The 22651-nt window shown below is 40.9% G+C and overlaps 1 protein-coding gene across 6 annotated transcripts; it reads right to left on the bottom strand.

The window, feature by feature from the left end:
- Window positions 1–691: 691 nt before the first annotated feature.
- Window positions 692–14416, bottom strand: LOC142374570 (uncharacterized). Of its 6 annotated transcripts, none has more exons than XM_075458303.1 (7): window positions 14027–14416; window positions 7744–7896; window positions 6251–6359; window positions 6031–6169; window positions 5402–5672; window positions 5125–5284; window positions 692–1732 (listed from the first exon to the last, which is right to left on the bottom strand). In XM_075458303.1, the coding sequence occupies exons 1-7, from the start codon at window positions 14411–14413 to the stop codon at window positions 960–962; spliced, it is 1992 nt and encodes a 663-aa protein (XP_075314418.1). In that variant the 5' UTR covers window positions 14414–14416; the 3' UTR covers window positions 692–959. The 6 variants fall into 6 exon arrangements, with proteins under 6 accessions (XP_075314418.1, XP_075314417.1, XP_075314420.1 ...); XM_075458302.1 differs by having other exon boundaries at window positions 6245–6359; XM_075458305.1 differs by lacking the exon at window positions 14027–14416 and adding an exon at window positions 10890–11311 and having other exon boundaries at window positions 6245–6359.
- Window positions 14417–22651: the final 8235 nt, after the last annotated feature.

Below are 22651 nucleotides of genomic sequence, written 5' to 3' on the forward strand. Positions count from 1 at the left end.
CTTCTATTCTACACCACCTAGTTACTCGTATTGTCTACATTAAACTACTTTAAATGCAGAAGATTTTTACCTGCCCAAAAAATGGTCAAGAGTCTTATATTGTCAACAGTATGTAATGCCAAGTCTAGAATACAACTTTTAACCTGCCAAAAAAGTGAAGAACTTTATATTTTAGAGAGTGTATACCTCACCTTTTACAGCGCGTCTTCTGCAGGAGTTTTAGAAACCTGTAAATATACTATTTTGAAGAAATTATAATGAATCCAAAGCGCTGGAAATACAATCTTTAAGGTAGAAAGATGACTAAATAACTTTGACAGGAAGAAAACTGCCTAAATAGGAAGCTCTTGCTCGAATTTAAGACAGAAATACACTTTCAATGTAAAGCGAGGAGCTGTAATCCCTTTTTTGGCCGGTTTAAAGTTGTATTTACAACATTTTAAGGCTATTCCTCTCAGTCCCATGGACAGAGTCTTGATGCTATAAGGCTATTGAATGAAAACCAGCTATTTCAATGCAGAATCAGCATTTCAGTTTGAGTTTAATCAATTCTTTGGCAGGCAAATATCTACTATATTAACCTTTATTAATAAAATGTTGTTATAAACTATTTAAAAAATCACTGGACCAATCAAATCCCAGTTTTCTAACGTTTTAGAGCCAGGATAACAGAAACTGAACTGAGTCGCTTTTATATTTCTTCTTTATTCGGTGAAAATAAAGACAGTGTTAGAATTACGTCCGAGTCCTTCTCACACATCTATGTAATAAAACCCAATCTTAAATTTCAGATATAAACATCGTTTCAGGTTTTTGTTAAACTGAAAAAGATATTTTTTCCGTTTTTACCCATCAGAACCAGAAGAAAACCGGCTCTCTTTGGCCTTTGAGGATAACAACCTCAGTGAAGAAGATACTTTACACGGCTAAATCAGATGAAACGAAAACAGCCACAACATTCAGGCCACTGACAGGTTAGTGATTTCTTCGTGCTGTATTTTCGACCACAAATCGAAAGGTCTCTCCCTGCTGTGGATTTTTTTGTGCGCCGTGAGAACGTACTGATGCGTGAAGCTTCTTCCGCACACATCGCAGCTGAAGGGTTTTTCTCCGGTGTGAATCCTCATGTGAGCTTTCAGCGCCCTCTCCATTCTGAACCTTTTACCACACAGATCGCAGTCGAACGGTTTGTCCTCTGGGTGGACGCGCCGGTGTCTTCTCAGATCGACGAGTCGTGTGAAAACTTTGGCGCAAATACTGCAGATAAATCTTTTCTCTGCTGTCCCAGCTCTGCCGTCTCTGCTCAGATTTTCACTTCGAGTCGTTTCTTCAACGCAAACATCAGAAAAAACGTCAGATTCCGGTGTTGCGTCGCTGCTGTCGGGTTCAGAGTCCGACCACGGGTCCGACCACGGTTCCTGCCACGCGTCGTCGTCGTCGTCGTCGTCTATGCTGACGTCAGTCTCAAAAACCTTTAAAGCCTTTTCGTCAGTATTTGGCTGTAAGTGACTGTTTGGGTCTGGGTTCCTGGCTGGTTCTGGTCCCGAGCTGCTGGTTGGAGGCTCCGCCTCTCTGTCGTCTTCACCAGTAAACGTGAACCCGTTCATCTCAGACTCCTGACTGGTCCACGGTTCCTCTTCCTCCTCCTTTACGTGGACGGGTTCTGGGTCCTGCTGGTCCAGACTGGAGCTCCAGGGAGCCTCTTCTTTAATCACCAACAGCTGCTGAACATCTGCAGGAAACACACAAACACACATGGACATTTATTGTAACTCCAAATGAGCTTTTCATCCCCTTTAGGACCTTTCATCTCACGGATCCAAACAGAATGATCCGAACTGGAGAGGTGAAATTAAATGAAAACCTTTTCCAGAAAATAAGAAAAACTTTAAAATCATGCATGCGTGTGCCCTAGGAACTGGTGCTCCCGATTACCTTCAGGAATCAGATAATTAGCTCAGTTTATCGAGAGAATTCGGAGCTGGATAGAAACATCCGAGCTGCTCCAGTTCCAGTAAAAGCCTCCAGAGCTTCATCCTGCAACAAGATAATGATCCCAAACATCCTGCTGAGGCCGCAGCCGCGTTTCTCAGAGCTGAAACATGGCCGAGCCAGTCAGCTGATTTACATCCATCAAAAACACATTTAGATCAAACCAAAAACTAATCATTTAAACAAGCAAAACCAGCAGCTTCCCTTTTAATCCTGGACCTTATGTTTTTCAATCATATAAATACTTGCTGTCGGCGCAGGTTGTAAGGCTTGTAAACGCTGAGGTAATCCGTTTGAAAGGAGACACGTTCTTCCTGATGTCTTGATAAAACATCCGTTAGGGATGCCCCGATACCACTTTTTTTCAAACCGATACGATACCGATACTTGGATCCGAGTACTTGCCGATACCGAGTACCGATGCCGATACTTCTACCACAAAAAAACTTTTTGTGCCCAAGGCACACCAAAGGACAAGTAAAAATCTCAAGGTACACCTATTGTGCCAAATAGCCCTTATAACACGTGTTATCACTCATATCATGTGCATTATTATTTACTAATGTCAGATAAAATGTGACAAAGACAACTATTACTCATGAAATATTTATTAATGAAATATTTCAAAAATGAATTTTAAACTTTATCAGATTAGGCTTCATCAAAGCAGCAACAGTCATTTAAACCAGAGGTCACAAAATTAAAAACGAGGCAAAGGAAACTCAGCACAGAGAACTGCCAATTAGGGGTGGGCGATATGGGCAAAAAGAAATATCTCGATATTTTTTACGATTTTCACGATAACGTTATTTTGACGATATTTAAAAAAAAAAATTAAAACTTGCGTTAAGATCACAATAAAATTACTAAAAGAATAATTGCAGTGACAAGTATTTAAGGAAAGGACATTTATTCGGTTATGCATCGGTTATGTCCTGCCATCGCTCTTCCTCTCATACGGTACCCTTTTGCCGAATGATTCTGCCAGCGTTTGTTGGGAACCTTGTGGTTTAGGCCTACTGGTACTTGTTTTTTGTTGAGAGTCTCGGAGTTTTTCAAATTCTTCATATTCCTTACTGTGGTTGTAGCGCAGGTGGTGGAAGAGATTCGTTGTTGAGCTTTGTTTGACTGTAACGGATTTTCGGCATATTTTGCAGATTACATTGTCCTGAACAACGTCATTCTTTTATATCGCATTTTTGTTCATTAGGCTACTTTCCACGACACGCAATGTAAGATGAAAATCGAGCGCATAATACGTCTTTTTTCCCCAGCGATTCTGACATTTCACTTTGCTTTGCCTGTCATTTACTCGCTCACAGACCAACATAGCGGAGATCAAGCAGCTGGAAGTTAGGCTAGCAGCACAACAGTGGGACCGGACAGGAATAATAAACAGCATCGTAGTACCCTTCTTGACGACAAAGCAATACACAATAAACACATTGTGGCAACACGAACAGAAAATTCACAAACTACTCTGAGAATATGTTTCACCTACACAGTTTTGTTGAAATTATCAGGTATTTCCCCAACAGCAAATGTGCACACCAAGCTGTGGTTCTGTGGAAGCTAGTTTATTGTTGATATTAGACGGTCGCATTTACAACGTTAAACATGGATAATAAGGGAAGATTCAAAGCCATAAAGTGTCCGGACTAGGCAGAGGAGTAAAGCCGGGATAAAGGTAGGCCACTGCATTTTATTTTAACTTCTATTGCTACGACACTGAGTAGGCATATTCTTGTAATATCAGCTGCTGAGGGAGAATGAGACCAAAACGAGTAGCATGCAGACGTGTGTGTGTGTGCGGTGCCTATATGCAAAGATGACGACAGAAACACGGCACCTAGCTGTGTTAATGTGTTTTTCCTGCCTTGCGGGGAATATACAATGTATCATTATTACTGTGCTGGCTTAAAAAAAGTATCAGTTCTGTCAGTCGCTTTGTATCTACTGTGCAGTCTTAAAAACTCTTTTAGTTTCTGGAGTTGTTCTGCGCGTGCAAGGGGGCGTGCGGTGGCCTGGACACGCACCGCGGAGGTCCTCTCAGCACCGCGGTGATTGCATTTTGCGGTTATCGCGACAGCCCTATATATATATATATATATATATATCTCTCTCGATATTGCAAAATTACTCATCGTCAAAACAACATTCACAATCATTTCGCAAACGATACATATCGGGCCGCGCAGGTTTCTTTAATCCTTGGTGGTACTGAGCAGAGGGCCACTCACAAGTCCTGTTCAACAGAGAGCCGTGACCTCCTGTTGTTCTTCATGTGAACCAGAGTAGAGAACGCCAACTTACACAGGCAGGTAGCGGGGAAAGGAAGAAGTTGCTCAATCGAATGGTGGGAGATGCTTAGGTAGTTGGATGCAGAAGAATGAGCTAACTAGCAGTTAAGTTAGCATTAGCTAACTGCTCCCGACAGGACGCACTCGGGCTGAGGATTGCTGACACCCCCGGTCCAACTGAAGCCATAAGACGGTAACTTTCATGATACTGTCGGCTGACAGTTTTTTCTCTTTTCTATCGGTGGTGGGTTGTCGGCAGTCTCTGCACTGGTGGTTGGTGGTTTTAATGTGTTCCTTCAGCCTTTGATGTGTCACAGTCTCATAATTCCCACCTGCGCAACTGCGCTAACAGCGAAATGTGGGGTTCTCTGAGGATTCTTTTTTTAAATAATTTATGAAGGAATAGAGTTTTCCTCTGTATTATGAAATGAGTGCATACAAAATACTAATATGGTAAATTAAAAAATAATTATTTTTGTGTAGTTGTATATTGCAATAATAATGTATTGTTGTCACAAAATCCCACGGCACACCTGGACTTGGACACCCTCTGATCGCGGTCTTCATGTAATAAATTGGTATCGGTTAACTTTAAAGGAGTACGAGTATATTAGAATAGTATCGGCCCGATACACGACACCAGTATCGGTGCATTCCTAGTGAGAAGCTTTGGACAAAACACCACAGCCGCCTTCTCATCCCTGAGCTGCTGGTTTGAGCTGCTGCCATGTGAGGCCAGTATTTGTTTTATTATGTTTCTTTGCATTTCAAACCGAGCTGGGCGCTCACAGAGAGGCCACATCAACAACCCTTTTCAGTCAGGTTTGCGTACCTGCTGCATCTTCCCTGAAATCGCCTCCCAGAATGAGATTCTGCAGCTCAAACTCGCCGTCCTGAGCAGACTTCCACCGGTGAACGATTTCAGGCTCGACGTACAGCCGGGCGTCCCTCTGAACGCTGCGGAACATTTTCAGCTGCATCGCCTGGAGGATCTGAGGTTGGAACAAGAGGCAGGATACCTGTGGGTGACGCCTCTGGGAAACTCATTCCATTCACTCAGACCAGATAAATAACATGCCACATTCAGTGTTTAACTGTCCATCCGGTACCTTTTCCAGCTTCAAGAAGGACGAACCGGTGAGGTAGACTGCAGCCGAGAGCTGGAGGTCCTCTGCAGGATGGCTTCCAGGAACAGGCTGATTGTTCCATTTTCTGGAGAACTGACAACGAGGGCACCGCTGCTCTACGGAGAGGAACGCTCCCAACCTTCGTGTTCTCACGTCTGAGACCCGTTTACACACGGGACACACCTCAAACAGCTCCAGCAGGCAGCTTTCAGAGACGATGTACGACTTCTGGTGTGAGCCGGAAGTTTCTTTTCTGTTAGAACAAGAAATATTTGACCAAAAAAAAAAAGAGATCAAAATCCATCTTGACGAGTTAAATGTTCACCAAAATATTGAATATAATATAAACAAGTGGAACAAACTGCCAGATGAGATTAAACTTTCACCAAATGGAGACATTTTTAAATCCAGGTTAAAAACATTTCTTGTTGCTTGTTTTTAAATTCATTTAAATGATTTTATTTGTTTCTCTTTATATTCTTTTATGTATTTTAATGCTTCTTCCACTCCCTGCTGCAATGCTTTTATTTTATGTAAATCACTTTGAACTGTTTGTACAAGAAATGTGCTATACAAATAAATTTGATTTGATAATAATAAAAATAACTAACCTCACATCTGGTGACTCACATGTGGAGTCATGTGACTTTTCAGCGTCCCTTGGAGAGCCGTCCTTCAGCTCTTGTCGTGTTTGAGAGTCTGTGGAGGTGCTAACGCCAACATCCTTACTGAACACGCTTTTCTGTGTGTCTGATGCATGAAAACGCACATTTAGACACATTTCAATCCAAAAGAAGGAGCAGAAACAGCGGTGGGTCAACAAACCTGTACTTTTAAGGTGAGCCTCCAGGTGAAGCGGAGTCCTGGCCGTGCACGTTTTCAGAGGGTCCGCCTGGAAGGCCGCATTACGCACACTCGCCGCCTGCTTGGATGTGCCGGTCTAAACAAAAAGGGCAGAAAAATACAAGATCTTTTCCCCCCAGAGTCACAGAGCATGTACGTAACAGTGTCATGTGCGTTTGTTGGCCATCTCAGGACATATTTACCCTCATTTTATGACCCGATACCTGCAACCTTTGTTAGATTTGAACTAATTAACCAAAGTCATACACGCTGTGAACTGTGTGAGAACACCTTCAAGACATCCTGAGATCGTGGTACATGTCAGTACAGCTGAATTCTCTGCACAGACGTCATCTTTAAGTTACTTTAACAGTGATTCTGTCAGACGAGGCTGCGGTTATTTTAAAAAAAAAATTAGGATTTTATTAGAGCAGAGCGACAGTCTAGAAATGCTTTAAGTGAGTCTTAATGGGCTGATTTTCAAAGAAACGATATGTGAATGAGAGTATCTTTATTGGGGATTCAGATGGATTAATAAACACTTACACTTTACTGTTATGTAAAGACCGTCCGATGTGGGACTCGAACCGGGGCCAGCTGCAGCGAGGACTGTAGCCTCTGTTCATGGGGCGCCTGCTCAACCCACTACGCCACCGACCACCCCTGTTTTATTATTTATTTTATTATTGTAAAAGTCTGTTGCTCACATGCTTTTATTTTGTAAAAGTCTGTTGCTCACAGGCTTTTATTTTGTAAAAGTCTGTTGCTCACATGATTTTATTTTGTAAAAGTCTGTTGCTGTCTGCTGTGGAACCGGAAAAGAAAGAAATCGGCGGATCCACCAAACCTGGAGAACGGTACAGAACTTTTACTCGGCCGTTTTCATTTTAAAGTTCTTCCAGACGGTAGAGTCGACAGAACCAAAGTCATCTGTAAACACTGCCAAGTTGAATTGTCTTCTCAGCGTAGTAGTTCCAGTCTAAAATATCACTTAAAGGCAAAACACACAACTGATAGCAGCAAGTCATTCAAGGAAACAGACAGTGGAGCGAGGCTTCTACATAAAAACTACAGAAAGATGCTGATGTTAAAAGTGTGTTTGCACAACAAATGTTATGGCACTTTCATTCATATGGCAGCACATTTAAAATAAAACTAAATGCTAAAGGCTATACACTACTTTTGAATTAATTTTTGGATTTTGCGTACAAATGCGATTAATCGTGATTAATCAGGGAAATCATGTGATTAATTAGATTAAACATTTTAATCGTTGCCCAGCCCTAGTTAAAACGATATTAAAACCTCTAGAAATATCTTAGTTTGTATAAAATTGGAAAAATATTTGAACTCGTAGGCCGTCATTGTTGTTTACGTCGCAATCCTGTCGTAGTGATGTCACGGCTTTGCACCGGGCTCGATCTGATTCATTTTACCCTTTGGTGCAAAACCTTTTTTTTTTTTTTAAACTGAAGACTTACGGACTGCTGTGTGGACTGATCGGGGGACTCGTCGCCAGCTTCCTCCATGATCGCGACCGTGCCCGATGGTGGAACATCTGCAGGAGCGGGTTGTTGACATCCACTTAGCGGCTCCTTCGGCAGCAGACGGCGTTGCCTCGAGCAGAATTTTGTCTGTTTATATGGAAAAATTGTAGGCACGGCATCTGGATTTAGTTTATAACTGGCAGCACCTGTGAGCTCTTTCATCAGCTTAGGTCAGCTAAATGCATCTGGAGAGAAATGGCGAGAATACAGGCGTGGGATCTTTGGTAATTTCCCACTCCTTTCTTCTCTTCTCGTCACTTGGGAAGCGGTGTATGCTTACACCGCTCCCCTTATTCCACCCAGATTGAAAATTACACCCAAAAGCAACACAATTTGGCATTATTGTGGTTTTCGGCGTTCCTGAAAGCTGTCGGTTTAGGGCAAAAAGCAACAAATATACGTCATCAACCCAGCATGCATTGCGGTAGTAAAACAATGGCTGCGCCCGCAGGTGTCTGTGGGTGAAAATATGTGTGATAAATTGGGATTTTTAAAGAAATGATAATTCTTTATGATTGTTTTAACATTACTTTCTAATATGAGGCAAACATTAAAGCATATTTATGGATATTAGTTCTAACAGTTGGGGTTCCCTTTAAAGTGTGCAGGTTGGCCGAATTACAGGACGTAACTTAAAGGGATACGCCACCCCCAGGCCAAATTAAGTGTATCCCCGCATTCCCGAGACATATATAAGTGTGTGGGAGCGTTTTCCTGGCGACCCGGCATTGTTCGAATCTCTCAGCACTGACCACTGCTTGGTTTCGCGTAATACCTCCATGCCACCGTCGCCGATCGAAATATTTCGCCCAACGTGAATTGATTTACTTGATTTACCTTCTAATTACTGTGTGAGTGGTGTACTTTCACATCGAGTGCAAATGACTGTGTAAATCAACACGGAAGGCTTGGTTTGCTCATGTCGGTTTGGGAACTAGTTTCTGGTGCGGACAACACAGCCGAAGCACACTCCCCGCTACGTCTTTGGGAATCCCCACCCCCGACTTCCTCAAACAAAACAGCGTGAAGCAGCCAGGGACAACCCAGACAACCGTGGCTAGCCAGCTAGAGTATTGGTGTTTGCTTCGCAAAGGATGGTGCTAAGACTGAAACATACAGCTGTCCCATCTGTGTTCGAAACAGAGGTTGAGCGGAGTACATCCTCAATGGCTGCGAGTACCCTGATAAAATGTAAAGAAATGATTACTCCATAAAGGCCAAAAACATTGATTCAAAATATGCAATATGGAAGTGTTGTGTTGGATAGTTTTGTCAGTCATTAGTAGTGTCAGACTAATAACCTATACTGTGTGTGTGTATGGGTCAATGACGTTCTTTTTTCTTTTAGACGTGAAGTGGTACAACCACAGCTAATGCCCATAATTAGTAACTGGTAATGAATGTACTGCAGTGAATATGCTTCTTAGATAACACAATAAAAACAAAAAAATAATGTAAACCATACAATAGTGCCATTAGCTGTGGTTGCACCAACATGGCCTGTGCTGCTACTACTAAATGTCATTGACCCAATACTATGACTTTGGATGGGAAGACTACAGCCCACGCCACAATCACTAGAACTAGCTACTGTGATCGCCATTTTGTTGTTTTTGACTGTAGCCTAGTGTAGGTTGTAGGCTTGACTGGAAATCTCTGATGGGAATAGTTGGTCTGGAAACATTACATGAACACTTCTTTGCAACCTCATCAAGCCATTTCATATAAAAACAACAGTCCTTACCATCATAATCATCATCATAATAATAATAATACTTGGGTTTTATTTACAGGCTTTTCATGACCCTCAAAGACGCTAATGAGGTCCTCTAGGTTATCAGCTGCCTGAGTCACAGAACGATCACGCTAAGTGTAAACAACCCCCAAATATCATGACAAAGCTAACAGGTAAACTTCTTATTTATGCAGTCGTTACAGTGAACCAATAATGTGATAAAGTTTTTACAACACAGGACGCACCGATGCTTCCCAGTCTACTTCTACGTAGTAATTATAACGTTAGCAACAATAGGATAAGACATATAGAAAGGGTACTCACAGCCACTGAGGATGTACTCCGCTCAACCTCTGTTTCGAACACAGATGGGACAGCTGTATGTTTCAGTCTTAGCACCATCCTTTGCGAAGCGTGGGTCATTTTTTGGTCATAGTCTTCTGGCTTGAAATGCTCCTCGCAAACACGGTATTGGTTTATTTTTTCCACCGGTGTTGTCTCAGGAATTCCGAGGGCAGCCAGCCAAAGTCTTCTTCTTTTCTTATCCTTCGGAATTCTGTGGAACATTGTCGTTTGGTGTCTCTTCTGCATGTTCTCGCAGCCCCTTGCTATGCATGTATTCACCATTTTCTCAGTGAAATCAAACAACTACCGTAGTAACCACACTGATTCAAACCACACCAATACTCTAGCTAGCTAGCCACGGTTGTCTGGGTTGTCCCTGGCTGCTTCACGCTGGTTTGTTTGAGGAAGTCGGGGGGGGGGGGGGAGATTCCCGAAGACGTAGCGGGGAGTGTGCTTCGGCTGTGTTGTCCGCACCGGCAACTAGTTCCCAAACCGACATGAGCAAACCAAGCCTGCCGTGTTGATTTACATAGTCATTTGCACTCGATGTGAAAGTACACCACTCACATAGTAATTAGAAGGTTAATCAAGTAAATCAATTCACGTTGGGCGAAATATTTTGATCGGCGACGCTAGCATGGAGGTATTACGCGAAACCAAGCAGTGGTCAGTGCTGTGAGATTCGGACAATGCCTGGGTCGCCAGGAAAACGCTCCCACACACTTATGTCTCGGGAATACACTTAATTTGGCCTGGGGGTGGCATATCCCTTTAAGCAAGTTTAAGCAATAAACCATTCCCTGATCATTTAATACAATATATATAATATATACGTATATTATATAAAATAACGTTGGATAATATAATGTAACGGTACTGTGGATCTTGCTACAAGTAAGAGCAACTTGTAAACATCTACTTTATTACTTCAGCTGTTAGCTAAACAATGCTAAACAGCTGAATGGTAATAGCCGAATTGTTTCTTAATACTTAGATTTACCTCTTTGGTAGTATTTCGGAATCGGATAGTCGGTATTGATCCTTCTTTAAGCCACAATTTCTGTGCAAGTCCAGCTTTGAACTGTCCCAAGTTGGTAAAACTGTCCGGTGAAAAGTGGCCGGCGCACACTAACAGTTTTTTGCTAACTCTTGCCGGAATTTTACCATCAAAAATAAAGTTTATCCACCGGGCTCTGATGTCCTCCGAGGTTGGGGGTTGATGTAAGGACGAGTGCTCCTCTCTACAGCGGATAACAGAACATTTCGCGTAAGAATTTCGCTTCATGGCCAGATGAGTGGAAGAATAAAAAATGGCGACGGTGTTCGAGTTAAACTAGTGTCCAGATTATCTGGTGGTACGAGCTTCAGCGTGACGGTCCGTGGGCGTGGCTTCTCAGGACCCCCGTCGCCAAAGAACCAGGAAAGAAATGCTGTGTTTCTTTCTTTCTTTCTTTCTTTCTTTCTTTCTTTCTTTCTTTGTATCATGTTTTTGTTGAATATTCAAGATTGAATCCTCTTTTTGTTCTCTTAAATCATTTGTTTGGTGGTTTTGGTGTACCGTTTTCTAACTGTATTTTTATTTATGGTCCAAGTTCAAGGAAAAATATAGCTGCAAGCAGCGATGTGGGGGTCCTAGCAGAATGGCACAATAGGGAAGGCTTGGGCTGCTCAGGAAGGCGTCGTGAGTCCATGCACCAAGTTTGGCATCGATACATCAATGCATCGCAGAGATACGGCCAAATGTCCCATTTTCGCGTCGGCATGGAGTTTGATTGGCTGCCGCGGTTACACGGAAGTGAAATAAAAAAATCCACATAATAACTTATGTGCGGCTTGGTCTGAAGATTCTATGTGCCAAGTCCCGTGGAGATTGGACAATCTTAGTGGCCTGAAATGCGTTTTGAAGGTTTTCGATTAAATTCAAAATGGCGGAAAATCCAAGATAGCGCAAATGACGTCATTAAGTGCGTTGACCTCGTCTTCATCTAGGGATTCCATTGGTACCTCATTTGTGAAATTTGGACCAAGGGGTCCCAAGATATGAGCAAAAATGCATTTTTGCTACATATAGCGCCACCTATAGGCCAAACGTCACCAAACTTGCGGGGCCTCTTACCTTAGCAGTCTTGAGCTTATAATAAGTTTGACGTCATAACATCAAATGGTTGCAAAGATATGACCTCACTTCCTGTTTGGGGGCGTCAACCTCGAGTTTGATTGGCTTTTATGGAAAATCGGAAGCCTAATTAAAAATTCCACATGATAACTTTTGTGCGGCTTGGTCTTAAGAGTCTATGTGCCAAGTTTCCTGATAATTGGACAATCTCTGTGACCTGAAATGCTTTTTTAAGCTTTTTAATAAAATTCAAAATGGCGGAAAATCTAAGTATACGCAAATTGACGTCATAGGGTACGTTGGACTCGTCATGATCCAAGGATTCCAACTAGTGCTGGGCGGTATGACCAAAAATACATATCACGGTATTTTTTCACGGTATCACGGTTTCACGGTATATCACGGTATTTTTTTTTCATGCATAATTAGGTGTTCACAGCATTTTCTACAGATTGAGAACAGAATTAAAAATGAAAATAAAAATTCTTCAAAATAATTCATTTGTTAATAATTGGTCACACAGAACTTTATTGTATTAATATTCACATCTTCATTAAACAAATTAATAACATAGCTAATTACACTGGTCGGACTGTTCAGCTCTGTTTCAGACTGATACCTCCGGTTCAGGCTGGTCCTCATCCTCAAGACGTCTCTTTTTCAATCGCGGAAAATATTTTTCAATACTCATCTGGATTGAAGCAGCAAACATTCAGTGTAAGAGTTTAAAAAACTACTTTATTTGATTCACAGCTGCTAGTTTTTTGACCTCGACAACCCAACTACATTAACTTTATAAACTAGTTAACTTTATAAAGAAGGCGTAATCGCTTGTTTGCTATGGGTCGGGTCGGGACGGGACAACATTGTATCAAAAATATAAAATATTTTTATAGGACTTTTTAATGTGTGATTTTATAAAGTTGCACGTGATACCAACCTTTTGTGAATTTCGCCAGCCATCTTCTTTCGGTTGAGCTAATCTAACGCGACGCTGAAGCTAGCAAGCTTCCACGCTTCCAGGGATGATCTCGCTGATGGAGACACACGCGGTGTGCACGGAGGGGAGGGGCTGTGTGTGTGTGTGTGTGTGTGTGTGTGTGTGTGTGTGTGTGTGTGTGTGTGTGTGAGTAGGCTATGTGAGAGAGACGCATGACTGACAGAGACGGAGGGAGAGCAGGGAAAGGAAATGCAGCTTAACGAATACGAGTATTTTTTTAAATAGCTTTAAAAATAGACAGTAAACATGCGTGTTTAGAAGCGCAACACTGAAAAGGGTCCCGTCTCAAACAATGTCGCCCGACGCAGCGTTCCCCCGTTGTGTAATCAAATACACCGGTATGGCGGTATATTAAAAATTCATATCATAATGAAATTATAAACCGGTATTCGGTGTGAACCGGTATACCGCCCAGCACTAATTCCAATGATGCCTCATTTGTGAAATTTGGACCAAGTAGTCCAAAGTTATTAGGCTGAATGCACTTTTAACTTTGACATGTTGGTGGCGCTAGAGAGTAAGCTCTTGGGGCATGAAATTTCTTGACTTTGGCACTTGGCTGATTAGGTGTGCCAAATTTCACAACTTTTTACCATAGTGTTCATGGGGCTGCCATAGACTTCAATTGCAGCAGAAAGTAGCGGAATAATAATAGGAAAAGCTACTAATCCAATGGGTTCCTGCAGCTTCGCTGCTAGGACCCCCAAAAATCCGTTCACAAACTTCTAAATTTAATTTCTGGGATTAGCCTGGGAATTCCCGTGCTGCTTTTGTCTGTTTTGAAATGGTCGCCATCAGACTAAGTTTAATTTCACATCTTAGAGAGATTTGTGATAGTTTGATCTCACTCATTTTAAAATAAATAATACAAAATACAAAGTTCAATACAACAATAAGTTAAGAACAACTGCCAGTACCAACTATATTGAATTATGTTGACAGTATTGTTTATCCAGTAGCCATGATTTGAATTAAGTGCATGCAATTCAAGAACCTGGAACGACAATTAAACGTATAATACCTGAGTTGTGGTTTTCCTGGAGGACCTGGTACGTGGACTCGGTGGGCTGGGGCAGGTTTTTTTCAAAGCGCTCGGGGTCTCCGATGGCGTTGGCTCGCGAGGCCTTTTTGACATGTTGCTGTCTGTGTTTCGGTCTGTATTTCTGAACTCCTCTTCCCATTGCCTGAATGCAGGCATGTCCCTCTCCAGTCTGCTAAGTCTTGAGGAACAACGCTGGCAACATCGGCTCGACTGCCCCGGCTCCTGAGCGACTGTAACCCCCTGGATCACTAACCTCTCGGATAAACTCGGTGTTTTTTTGGTTGAAAATAGGTCTACAGAGTGACCGTATATGCCTCCTACCCTCATATTAACTTTGCACAAACGACAATAATCGTTTAACGCCATTTCTCTCTCTCTATTTTGCTTTTTTATTGGCGGTTGGCAAACAACTTAAAGGAGCATTACCGCCACCAACTGGTAAGGAGTGTGGATCACATGGCAATTATATAGAATAGAAAAATACTTTATTTATCCCCCAATGGGGGAAATTCAAATTCGTCAAGTAGCTCAACATTTTTTTAAATATTTACAATGATTGAATTAACAACAATAAAACAACAATAATAATACTACTACTAACTGAATAATAATAAATGACTAAATGGCAAAATAAAACAAATAAATAAAAATTAATCAATCAATTTGAGAAGAACTCAGCAGTCACTGTTATATACCTATATTTATATATATATATATATATATATATATATATATATATATATATATATATATATATATATATATATATATATATATATATATATATATATATATATATATATATATATACACCCATACACTCATATATATACACCCATTTCCACATATACACCCATATGCCTACACTTTTACATAGTCCCTACTCATATACACTCATTTATATACTTTATATATACTAAATTCTATTATACAACCTACACTGTTTTAAATAATAAAAAATAACCTGATATCCTCTGTTTCCTGATTCTTTTTGCAATAAATCTACTATATCCAATTTCATTTTCATCCTACTAAGATTTCTAATTAAATTATTTCTCTGAGCCTGATAATTCCTACAATATAAAATAATAATATGTTCAATTGTCTCATCTTCCCCACACTCACATTTCCCTGACTGATGTTTTCCTATCATATGTAGGTTTTTATTCAATCCATTATGTCCAATTCTAAGTCTTGTTATAATTGTCTTTTCTCTCCTACTTCTTTCTGATCTTCTCATTTTCCCTATTTTCCTTTGTATTTTATACAACCAACGTCCTTTTCTTTCTTCCTCCCATAACTTTCATAGCCATAATATAGTTTATGGCTGTGTTCGAAACCGCCTACTTCTCCTACTATTCCTACTAGTCATACTTTTTTAAGTTCCCGGATGTACACTAGACGCATACTAGATTCGCCCCATATGTTGAGTATTCATCATGAGGTTACTTGTCACACTCAAACTACCCAAGATGCAACGTAACGTGACGTCGCCCATCGTCATTTCCTTGCCGCGATCAGGAAAGAAGGAGACGCAGCAACACAAATGTGAGTAAATTGTGAAATATTTTAGTAACTTGGCGGTTTGCATGTGGTAGACATGTCAGATGAAGATGTATCTACGTGTCCATCAGCTGTTGTGATCGTTACATGTACCGTTACGTTATCGCTCCTGCAAGTTAGCGTTAGCCCAGTTAAAGGCCTGTTTATGGTGGAAAACCAGGTCGTCTGCGTGTGTGTCGCAGTTAACGATGACATGCCCCCCCCTTCCGCAGACACTCTGGTGCACCTGCCCAAAATTGTAACTGACCGCAGACAGTGCCGCAGATATCGTCGCAGGGAGGAGAGAAAGGAGGCCTCTGATTGGTCAACTCTACATCCGCTCTACACCATGCGTATTTCCGGTTTGCTAACCGGCTTGTTTTGTTTGTAGTAGCAAGTAGCAATAGTACTAGTACTAGTAGCAGTAGTAGCAATATTTCTTCTATTTCTAGATCGATCAGCTGCATCTCAATCAAAGTGCGCATTCGTCCAGTCGCCATTGTTGTTGAATGACCTCCGTAACTGGAAGAGAAACACGCCACCCACCACACCCACAATCCTAGCTTGTTCGTGATTGTCCGTCTTGTGTTGTGGCGTGGGATTAACATAGCGCAGACCGCGCTTCAAAATTGGGCATAAATCAAAAATAACTGCGTCATACCTGCGACAAGCTCACTGCGACACACTGCTGCGAGAGTATACACGGCCCTTTATGCCACATAACGTCGGCAGTAGAAACTGCGTAATCAGCTAATATGATACAGTTAGTTAAGAATGAGGAGTTATGATTGATCAAACATGGCTATTAACTGGTTAACGTTGAACCTAAATCCCAAGTTAGGTCGCATATCTCACCGTTATTGGTGTGTTTGTTCTTTGAAGGGACTGATGAAGACACGGAGCGCCTCATCAGGTGGAGGGGCGCTCTTTACCGGCAGGCGCAATGATTTCAGTAAGATATTTATTTCCTCTGAATGACCATAATATATTTTCAAATAGCCCGCCCTGGGTGAGGGTTTTTTCCCCATTAAAGGACTTTTCTGGGGAGGTTTTCCTGAGTGGATATGAGGGTTGAAGGCATGATGCTGTGTAAAGGCTAAAATTGTGTATCCTCAATTTCATGCTTGTGCAGAACATGCATCCACGACCAACGGCTGGAGGGCAAGGTGGATGCTGGCTTTGTCAAAAAGAAATGGGAGAACTTAAAACATAAATATAAAGTGAGTTGAATAATAAAAGCACTACAACGTCAATGTAAACAACTTGATGATATGATTGTGATGACCATTTGACCAGTGCTGAAAACTTAAGGTTTTGAATGATTGAGAACTGTTGAACTGTTGTGATTGGTGTTTGTATTTTGTAGGAACCGAATTCGGTGGCCGACACGTGCAAACACGCTGCAAACGGCGAAACAAATCCAACAGTAAAATGCTGCAAGAGAAAAATGCGGCAATCACAAAAACGACCGGAGCACTCGCGCTGCAAACTTCAAAACACAACGGAAGTTCGCCAGGCCACTAGGGGGGTCTCGACCTGTGGGATAGGGGATCGACTATGTGGCATTTGAACGGTCAAATTCCATTAACGGGACAAGAGCAGTCAAAACGGCAAAATCGGAAGTGCGTTACTCACTGCGGCTAGCTTTAGTAGCGCCGAATTCGTGGGAACAAAATTGTAAATAGCCGGTATTTTGTCAGATTTTCAACACGTTGGGGATCTGAAAATGTTTCAAATGTTGCTAAAGTTATATATTTACAGAGTTTATAGCTTAAGAGAAATCAGCTTTTCAGGCCGGCTGATTTCGGCTCGGGCAGGAGTGAGGTGCATTGTGGGTAAACGCTCTGCATACTGTCTGATCGAGATGTGGACGCTTCAGCCAGGCTAGCTTCATGGCCCAATGAGTGGAAGAATAAAAAATGGTGATGGTGTACAAGTGAAACTAGTGTCCAGATTATCTGGTGGTACGAGCTTCAGTGTGACGGTATGTGGGCGTGGCTTCTCAGGACCCCCGTCGCTAAAGAACCAGAATATTTTTGACTACATAGACTACACAAGGTAGCCTGAGGAATGCCAAGCTTCGCCGCAGCATCTCGTTGGCTCGTTTTTGGTAATTTGTCATACGCCTCAAGGAGACTACGTTTTTCATTCAGAGAAAATTACTTCCTTTTTCCAACCATGATTCGTGCGCTTGCTGCCTGGTGTCAACTCTTTTTTTTTTTACTTTATTTAAACAAGGTAAACACAAACAAGAAAATACAAAACAAGTAAGGTAATTACAACAATATAACTTGTAGATAAAATAGTAGAGGCATAGTATTTCGAAGAGGGATTAAGGTATTGTTGATAAGAAAAATAAATAAATAAATAAAATTTACAGCAAGGGGATTCGTATATTAGGATTGACATACATTGGTGGGCAATTCAATCAAAAATTCCGTCAGGACTTCGTATGATTCAATACATTTCAGAGATTTTAAATATAATTGAAATTCAGATAAAAATATGTTAAAGACTGGGGATGATCTTAGCACTCTTTGTTTATGAATAAAAAATTTTGCCAAACAAAAAATTAGGTTACAACAGAGGTCTATAGTTTTGTTTTCCAATAACACTCCAAAAGTTACCATATCTCTAGAAATAGATTCAGGAAGTGTAATTTTTGATTTGATCCATTTTTCTAAGCAATTCCAAAATGTTTTGGTTTGGTTGCATTCATACAAGATATGGTCTATCGTTTCTACATCACTCTCACAGAATGAGCATTTATTGTCATCAATATTAAAGCGATTTCTAAGTAGTTCTTTTGAGGGATAAATTGCATTTAAAATTTTAAAGTGTGTTTCTTTAGCTTTGGGTTGTATGGGGAGTTTTAAATAAAGAGTTCTTAACCTTTCAATAGATTTTTTCCCAAATTTGCAAAGAATGTTATTTTTATTTATTTTCCCAGGGAATAAAGTTTCGTTTAGACAGCTTCTAATTGTGTGATTATTGAATTTTGGGTCAGTGAATGATATTCCATTAATAGACAGATGGAGTAATTGTGGGGATATGGGATGATATGTTATTATATTTTTAAACTGATTAGTAAATTGTTTTGGTAAGGCATTATATAATCTGGTAAATTCAGCTTTTGGGGGAAAGAATTGATATTTTGCACAAAATTGTTCGTAGTTTAACATGCAACCATTAGCATCCATTAAGTGTATTAGCTAGCGAGGCAGAAGCATAGGGCAGAAGCATAGGGCAGAAGCATAGGGCAGAAGCAGACGTCCAGAAAGGAATCAAGGGAGTAAAAAATAAAATAGCTACACGTTGTTTTAAAATTATTTTTGCACATGTTTACATTCATAAAATGGCCAAAAATGAACATTATAAGTGGATTTCTTGATTACTATAAACAAATTATTTAAACAGCATTTGTATAGAAATGATTCTGTCCCAAGCCTTTTGATCTATATAAGCGGTTGATTACTATATCCGTGACCACTATAAGCGGTTTCCACTGTATTGTGTCGTGGGAATTTTGTCTTAACTCCCTATTAAGATTTTGCTTACCTTCCTATTACATCTGATGAGAAGTGAAATAGAGACTTTCAATGTTTCTGCTGGCCGGCCACGTGTTTATTTTCTTCTGCAAAAGAGGTCAGTCCTCACCAGTCAGCGTTCATGGTGAAGAAAGACCCAGAACAAGGGGAATCAAAAGCATTTATACAGGAGGAAGGGGCTTTGTTCTTTCAGATGTGTATTATTCAAACTGTCTCCTTGCCACACCCCCTGGAGGAGAGTCTCGCACTTTGGGGAAGGGTGTAGAATCTGGTAACAATGGTCATTCAAATGATTATTTTCTATGTGTTAATCAAGAGACGAATAGTCTGCAGACATTGGATTTACAACAAGGTGTCATCTAACAGACAAAAGGTTAGCAGACATCGAATTTACCATAACAGGAGCTGAAGACAGACCTCAAACTGTCTTGAACAAACTACATCTTCCTCTGTTACTCTGTTAATCACAATCATTGTGAACGGACCGTTCACAATGATTGGATTCTGATGCGTCTATCAAACTGCAATCTGCCCCTCCCTCCCCCTCCCCCTCCTTCCCCCTGTGCGCGTACCCTGCTCCGTGAACGAATTACGTGCCCAGAAGCTAAACTAGAGCCAGCTTGGCTAGCACCTAGCATTATTAAACGTATAGTTAGCATATACTAAATACTAAATACTAAATACGGCAACGATCGATGCTTGCTGTCAGAACAGCGCTCGTGCACCTTTGTGCTCGTGCGCGTTCAGGTACTCTAGAGGCGTGCCTTCGGGGGGAAAGTGAAGAAAAGGGTTGGGACTTTTTACCTGTGTATTTTCAAAATGCAGCTTCGCTGGACTCAAAATCCAGGATCTCCTACCCTACCTTTAAAGCTGCCGTCGGCAGGTTTTCAAAATTGCGAGTCTAAAGTCGGAAAATTCGAACTGATACAACTTTCAGGTCCCTCCCCCAACCTCTACCAAGCTCCGAATCGCCCCCCAAACCCCTCCCCCTCTGTGGACGAGGTTGTGCACGTGAGTTCACACCAGTGTGAGCCACACAAGCTGGGGCAGACCCACGCTCAGCAGCGTGTGCACAAGCTGTGATTGACAGGTAGGATTCCTCCACCCTAACTTGATTGGTTAAAAACAGCCGGGAGCGCTCGGTTTTTGCAAGCACGATTACAGGCTTCAGAGGGAGCTACAGATTTCGTTATTTTTCCTAAACAGCCTATTTAATATTCTACTTCCAGAATCCCATGACAGTTCAAGCTAATATGACTAAAAAAAAGTTGCCCGACCGCAGCTTTAAGTGTTGCTTAGCAACAGCACCTTTAAAACTGCATTGCTACAACTACAACTAACCAGTCAGAATTGAGGACTAGGGTGAATGTAATAATGTATTTAAATCAACTTAATAACATCGAAATAACACCAGCTGCCTCATTTTTATTAAAGCCACGAGTCCCCGAAACACCGTCCAAATAAACATTGATGCACAAAATCAGTTATGGCCATAAGCTGTGTTTAGTTTTAAACATAACAATTAAACTAGTAAGAAACCAGAACCCCACCGACCAAAACTGATGGGTATTAAACGCTACATATAACTGACACAACACCCGTCTGTAGTTTTGACATTGCATGCAACATAAACATTCAAGAACAAAACTTTAGTACAATTCGGCAAATAAGTTCATTGAGCCTGGCTTCATAATATCCATTAAAGGAACAGTTCACTATTTAAGACCTTGAGTCCCAGTTCCAGCTTGTTTATCAAGAATAAGAAATGAGGAGACCATTTTCACAACAATAGCTCATTTCTATCCATTTTGGCTGTTTTCGCTGGTCCATCCTGCTGCTACAGACAGGGTTCCATTGGGAACTCTGTTCAATGTCCTTAAAACAATACTAATGTTAATTTTAAAGAAAAGGTCAACTCACCGGGTGGTTCGTGGATGTTCCTGTGTGTCCCAAAAAAAAATTGCGTTGCGAAATAAAAGTTATTTCTTGCTTTATTTAGCATTTTGTAATCCAATTGTATTCCGTTTGGAAGACTTTTCACTTTCACTGTCAGATCACTGCGCCAGGGCTAGAGCCTCAGACTCAAATATGGAGCGGATGTTTACGTGCGTCGTGATTTAGCATGAAAAATAGTTCCTGAACAGCAAAGAACACGGATTACACGGATGGAAAACCATAAAATGCGCCGACATTTTTTTTTTTAATACCACTAACCACCCGGTGAGTTGACCTTTTCTTTAAAATTAACATTAGTGTTGTTTTAAGGACATTGAACAGAGTGCCCAATGGAACCCTGTCTGTAGCAGCAGGATGGACCAGCGAAAACAGCCAAAATGGATAGAAATGAGCTATTGTTGTGAAAATGGTCTCCTCATTTCTTATTCTTGATAAACAAGCTGGAACTGGGACTCAAGGTCTTAAATAGTGAACTTCTCCTTTAAGTCGCTGCTTACCGTTTTGTACCATATTTCAAGTGGTTTACTGCCTATGCTGTATAAAACAGACAAAAACCCGCTCTGGAACGCATTTCTAAACATCTTAAATCTGTTGAGTACAAAGTGGTTGTGCCCAGGAGTTATCGACCAGGAATACCGTTGCTATGTGCCATGGTTGCTAACCGACGTTTGTTTACATATTTTGTTTCCCTGTGAAACGCCAGTGGTTCCACGTGGTAAGAAATAAATACGTAAGTAAATTAAACAATTGTTGTTACAGCTGAAAAAAAAAAAATTAAATCAACATGTCTTTCCTGGAGAAGTAAAGACACCTACAGAAGTTCCTACACCTGTAGGAACTTAAGTTTTATAATGTTTTTCTCACGGATCCTTAAATGCTGGCACATCCCGGTCACCATGGTAACAGCTTTTAATCCAAAATGCGCTTATTTCAGCCAAAACCACAATCTGTTACTCTTCATAAGTGAAGGGCCGATACACTATGTAAAACGTAAATGAAAAAAACAGATTGCAATGGTTTTCATATCTTTTAAACCAAATTGTTATACAAATTAGAACACATGTTGAAAGTGAGACATTTTGCCGTTTCATGAAAAATATTATTATTATATTCCATCGTGAATTTGATGGCAGCAACACGTGTCAAGAAAGCAGAGATGTGGGAAACTGAAAGCCTGAAAGGTTAAACAGCAATAAATAAAAAAAAATGTGTCTACAAGGTGTGGGCCAATTTCAGAATAATGTTACCCAATGCCCAGTATTATTTCATCTGAAAATATCTGCGTGTGCAAGGGACAGCAGAGGGATCAGCTGAAATCAGTGTGGGATGATGTAATCTTCGGGCCCTGGGGCAGCTGCATTACAAACATTCTGTCATGGAAACCACTGCATGGGCTCAGAAACACTTCCACAAAAAAAAAAATATATATATATATATATATATATATATATATATATAAATAAAAGATTGCGACTAATTTAGGTCTGTCTGGATATCTTTTAAGTGGACAAATAAACTACTTGTATCTGGGATAGGATATCCCTTTTCATGGGGGTTA

This window comes from Odontesthes bonariensis, chromosome 23 (assembly GCF_027942865.1).
Source record: "Odontesthes bonariensis isolate fOdoBon6 chromosome 23, fOdoBon6.hap1, whole genome shotgun sequence".
NCBI lineage: Eukaryota > Metazoa > Chordata > Actinopteri > Atheriniformes > Atherinopsidae > Odontesthes > Odontesthes bonariensis.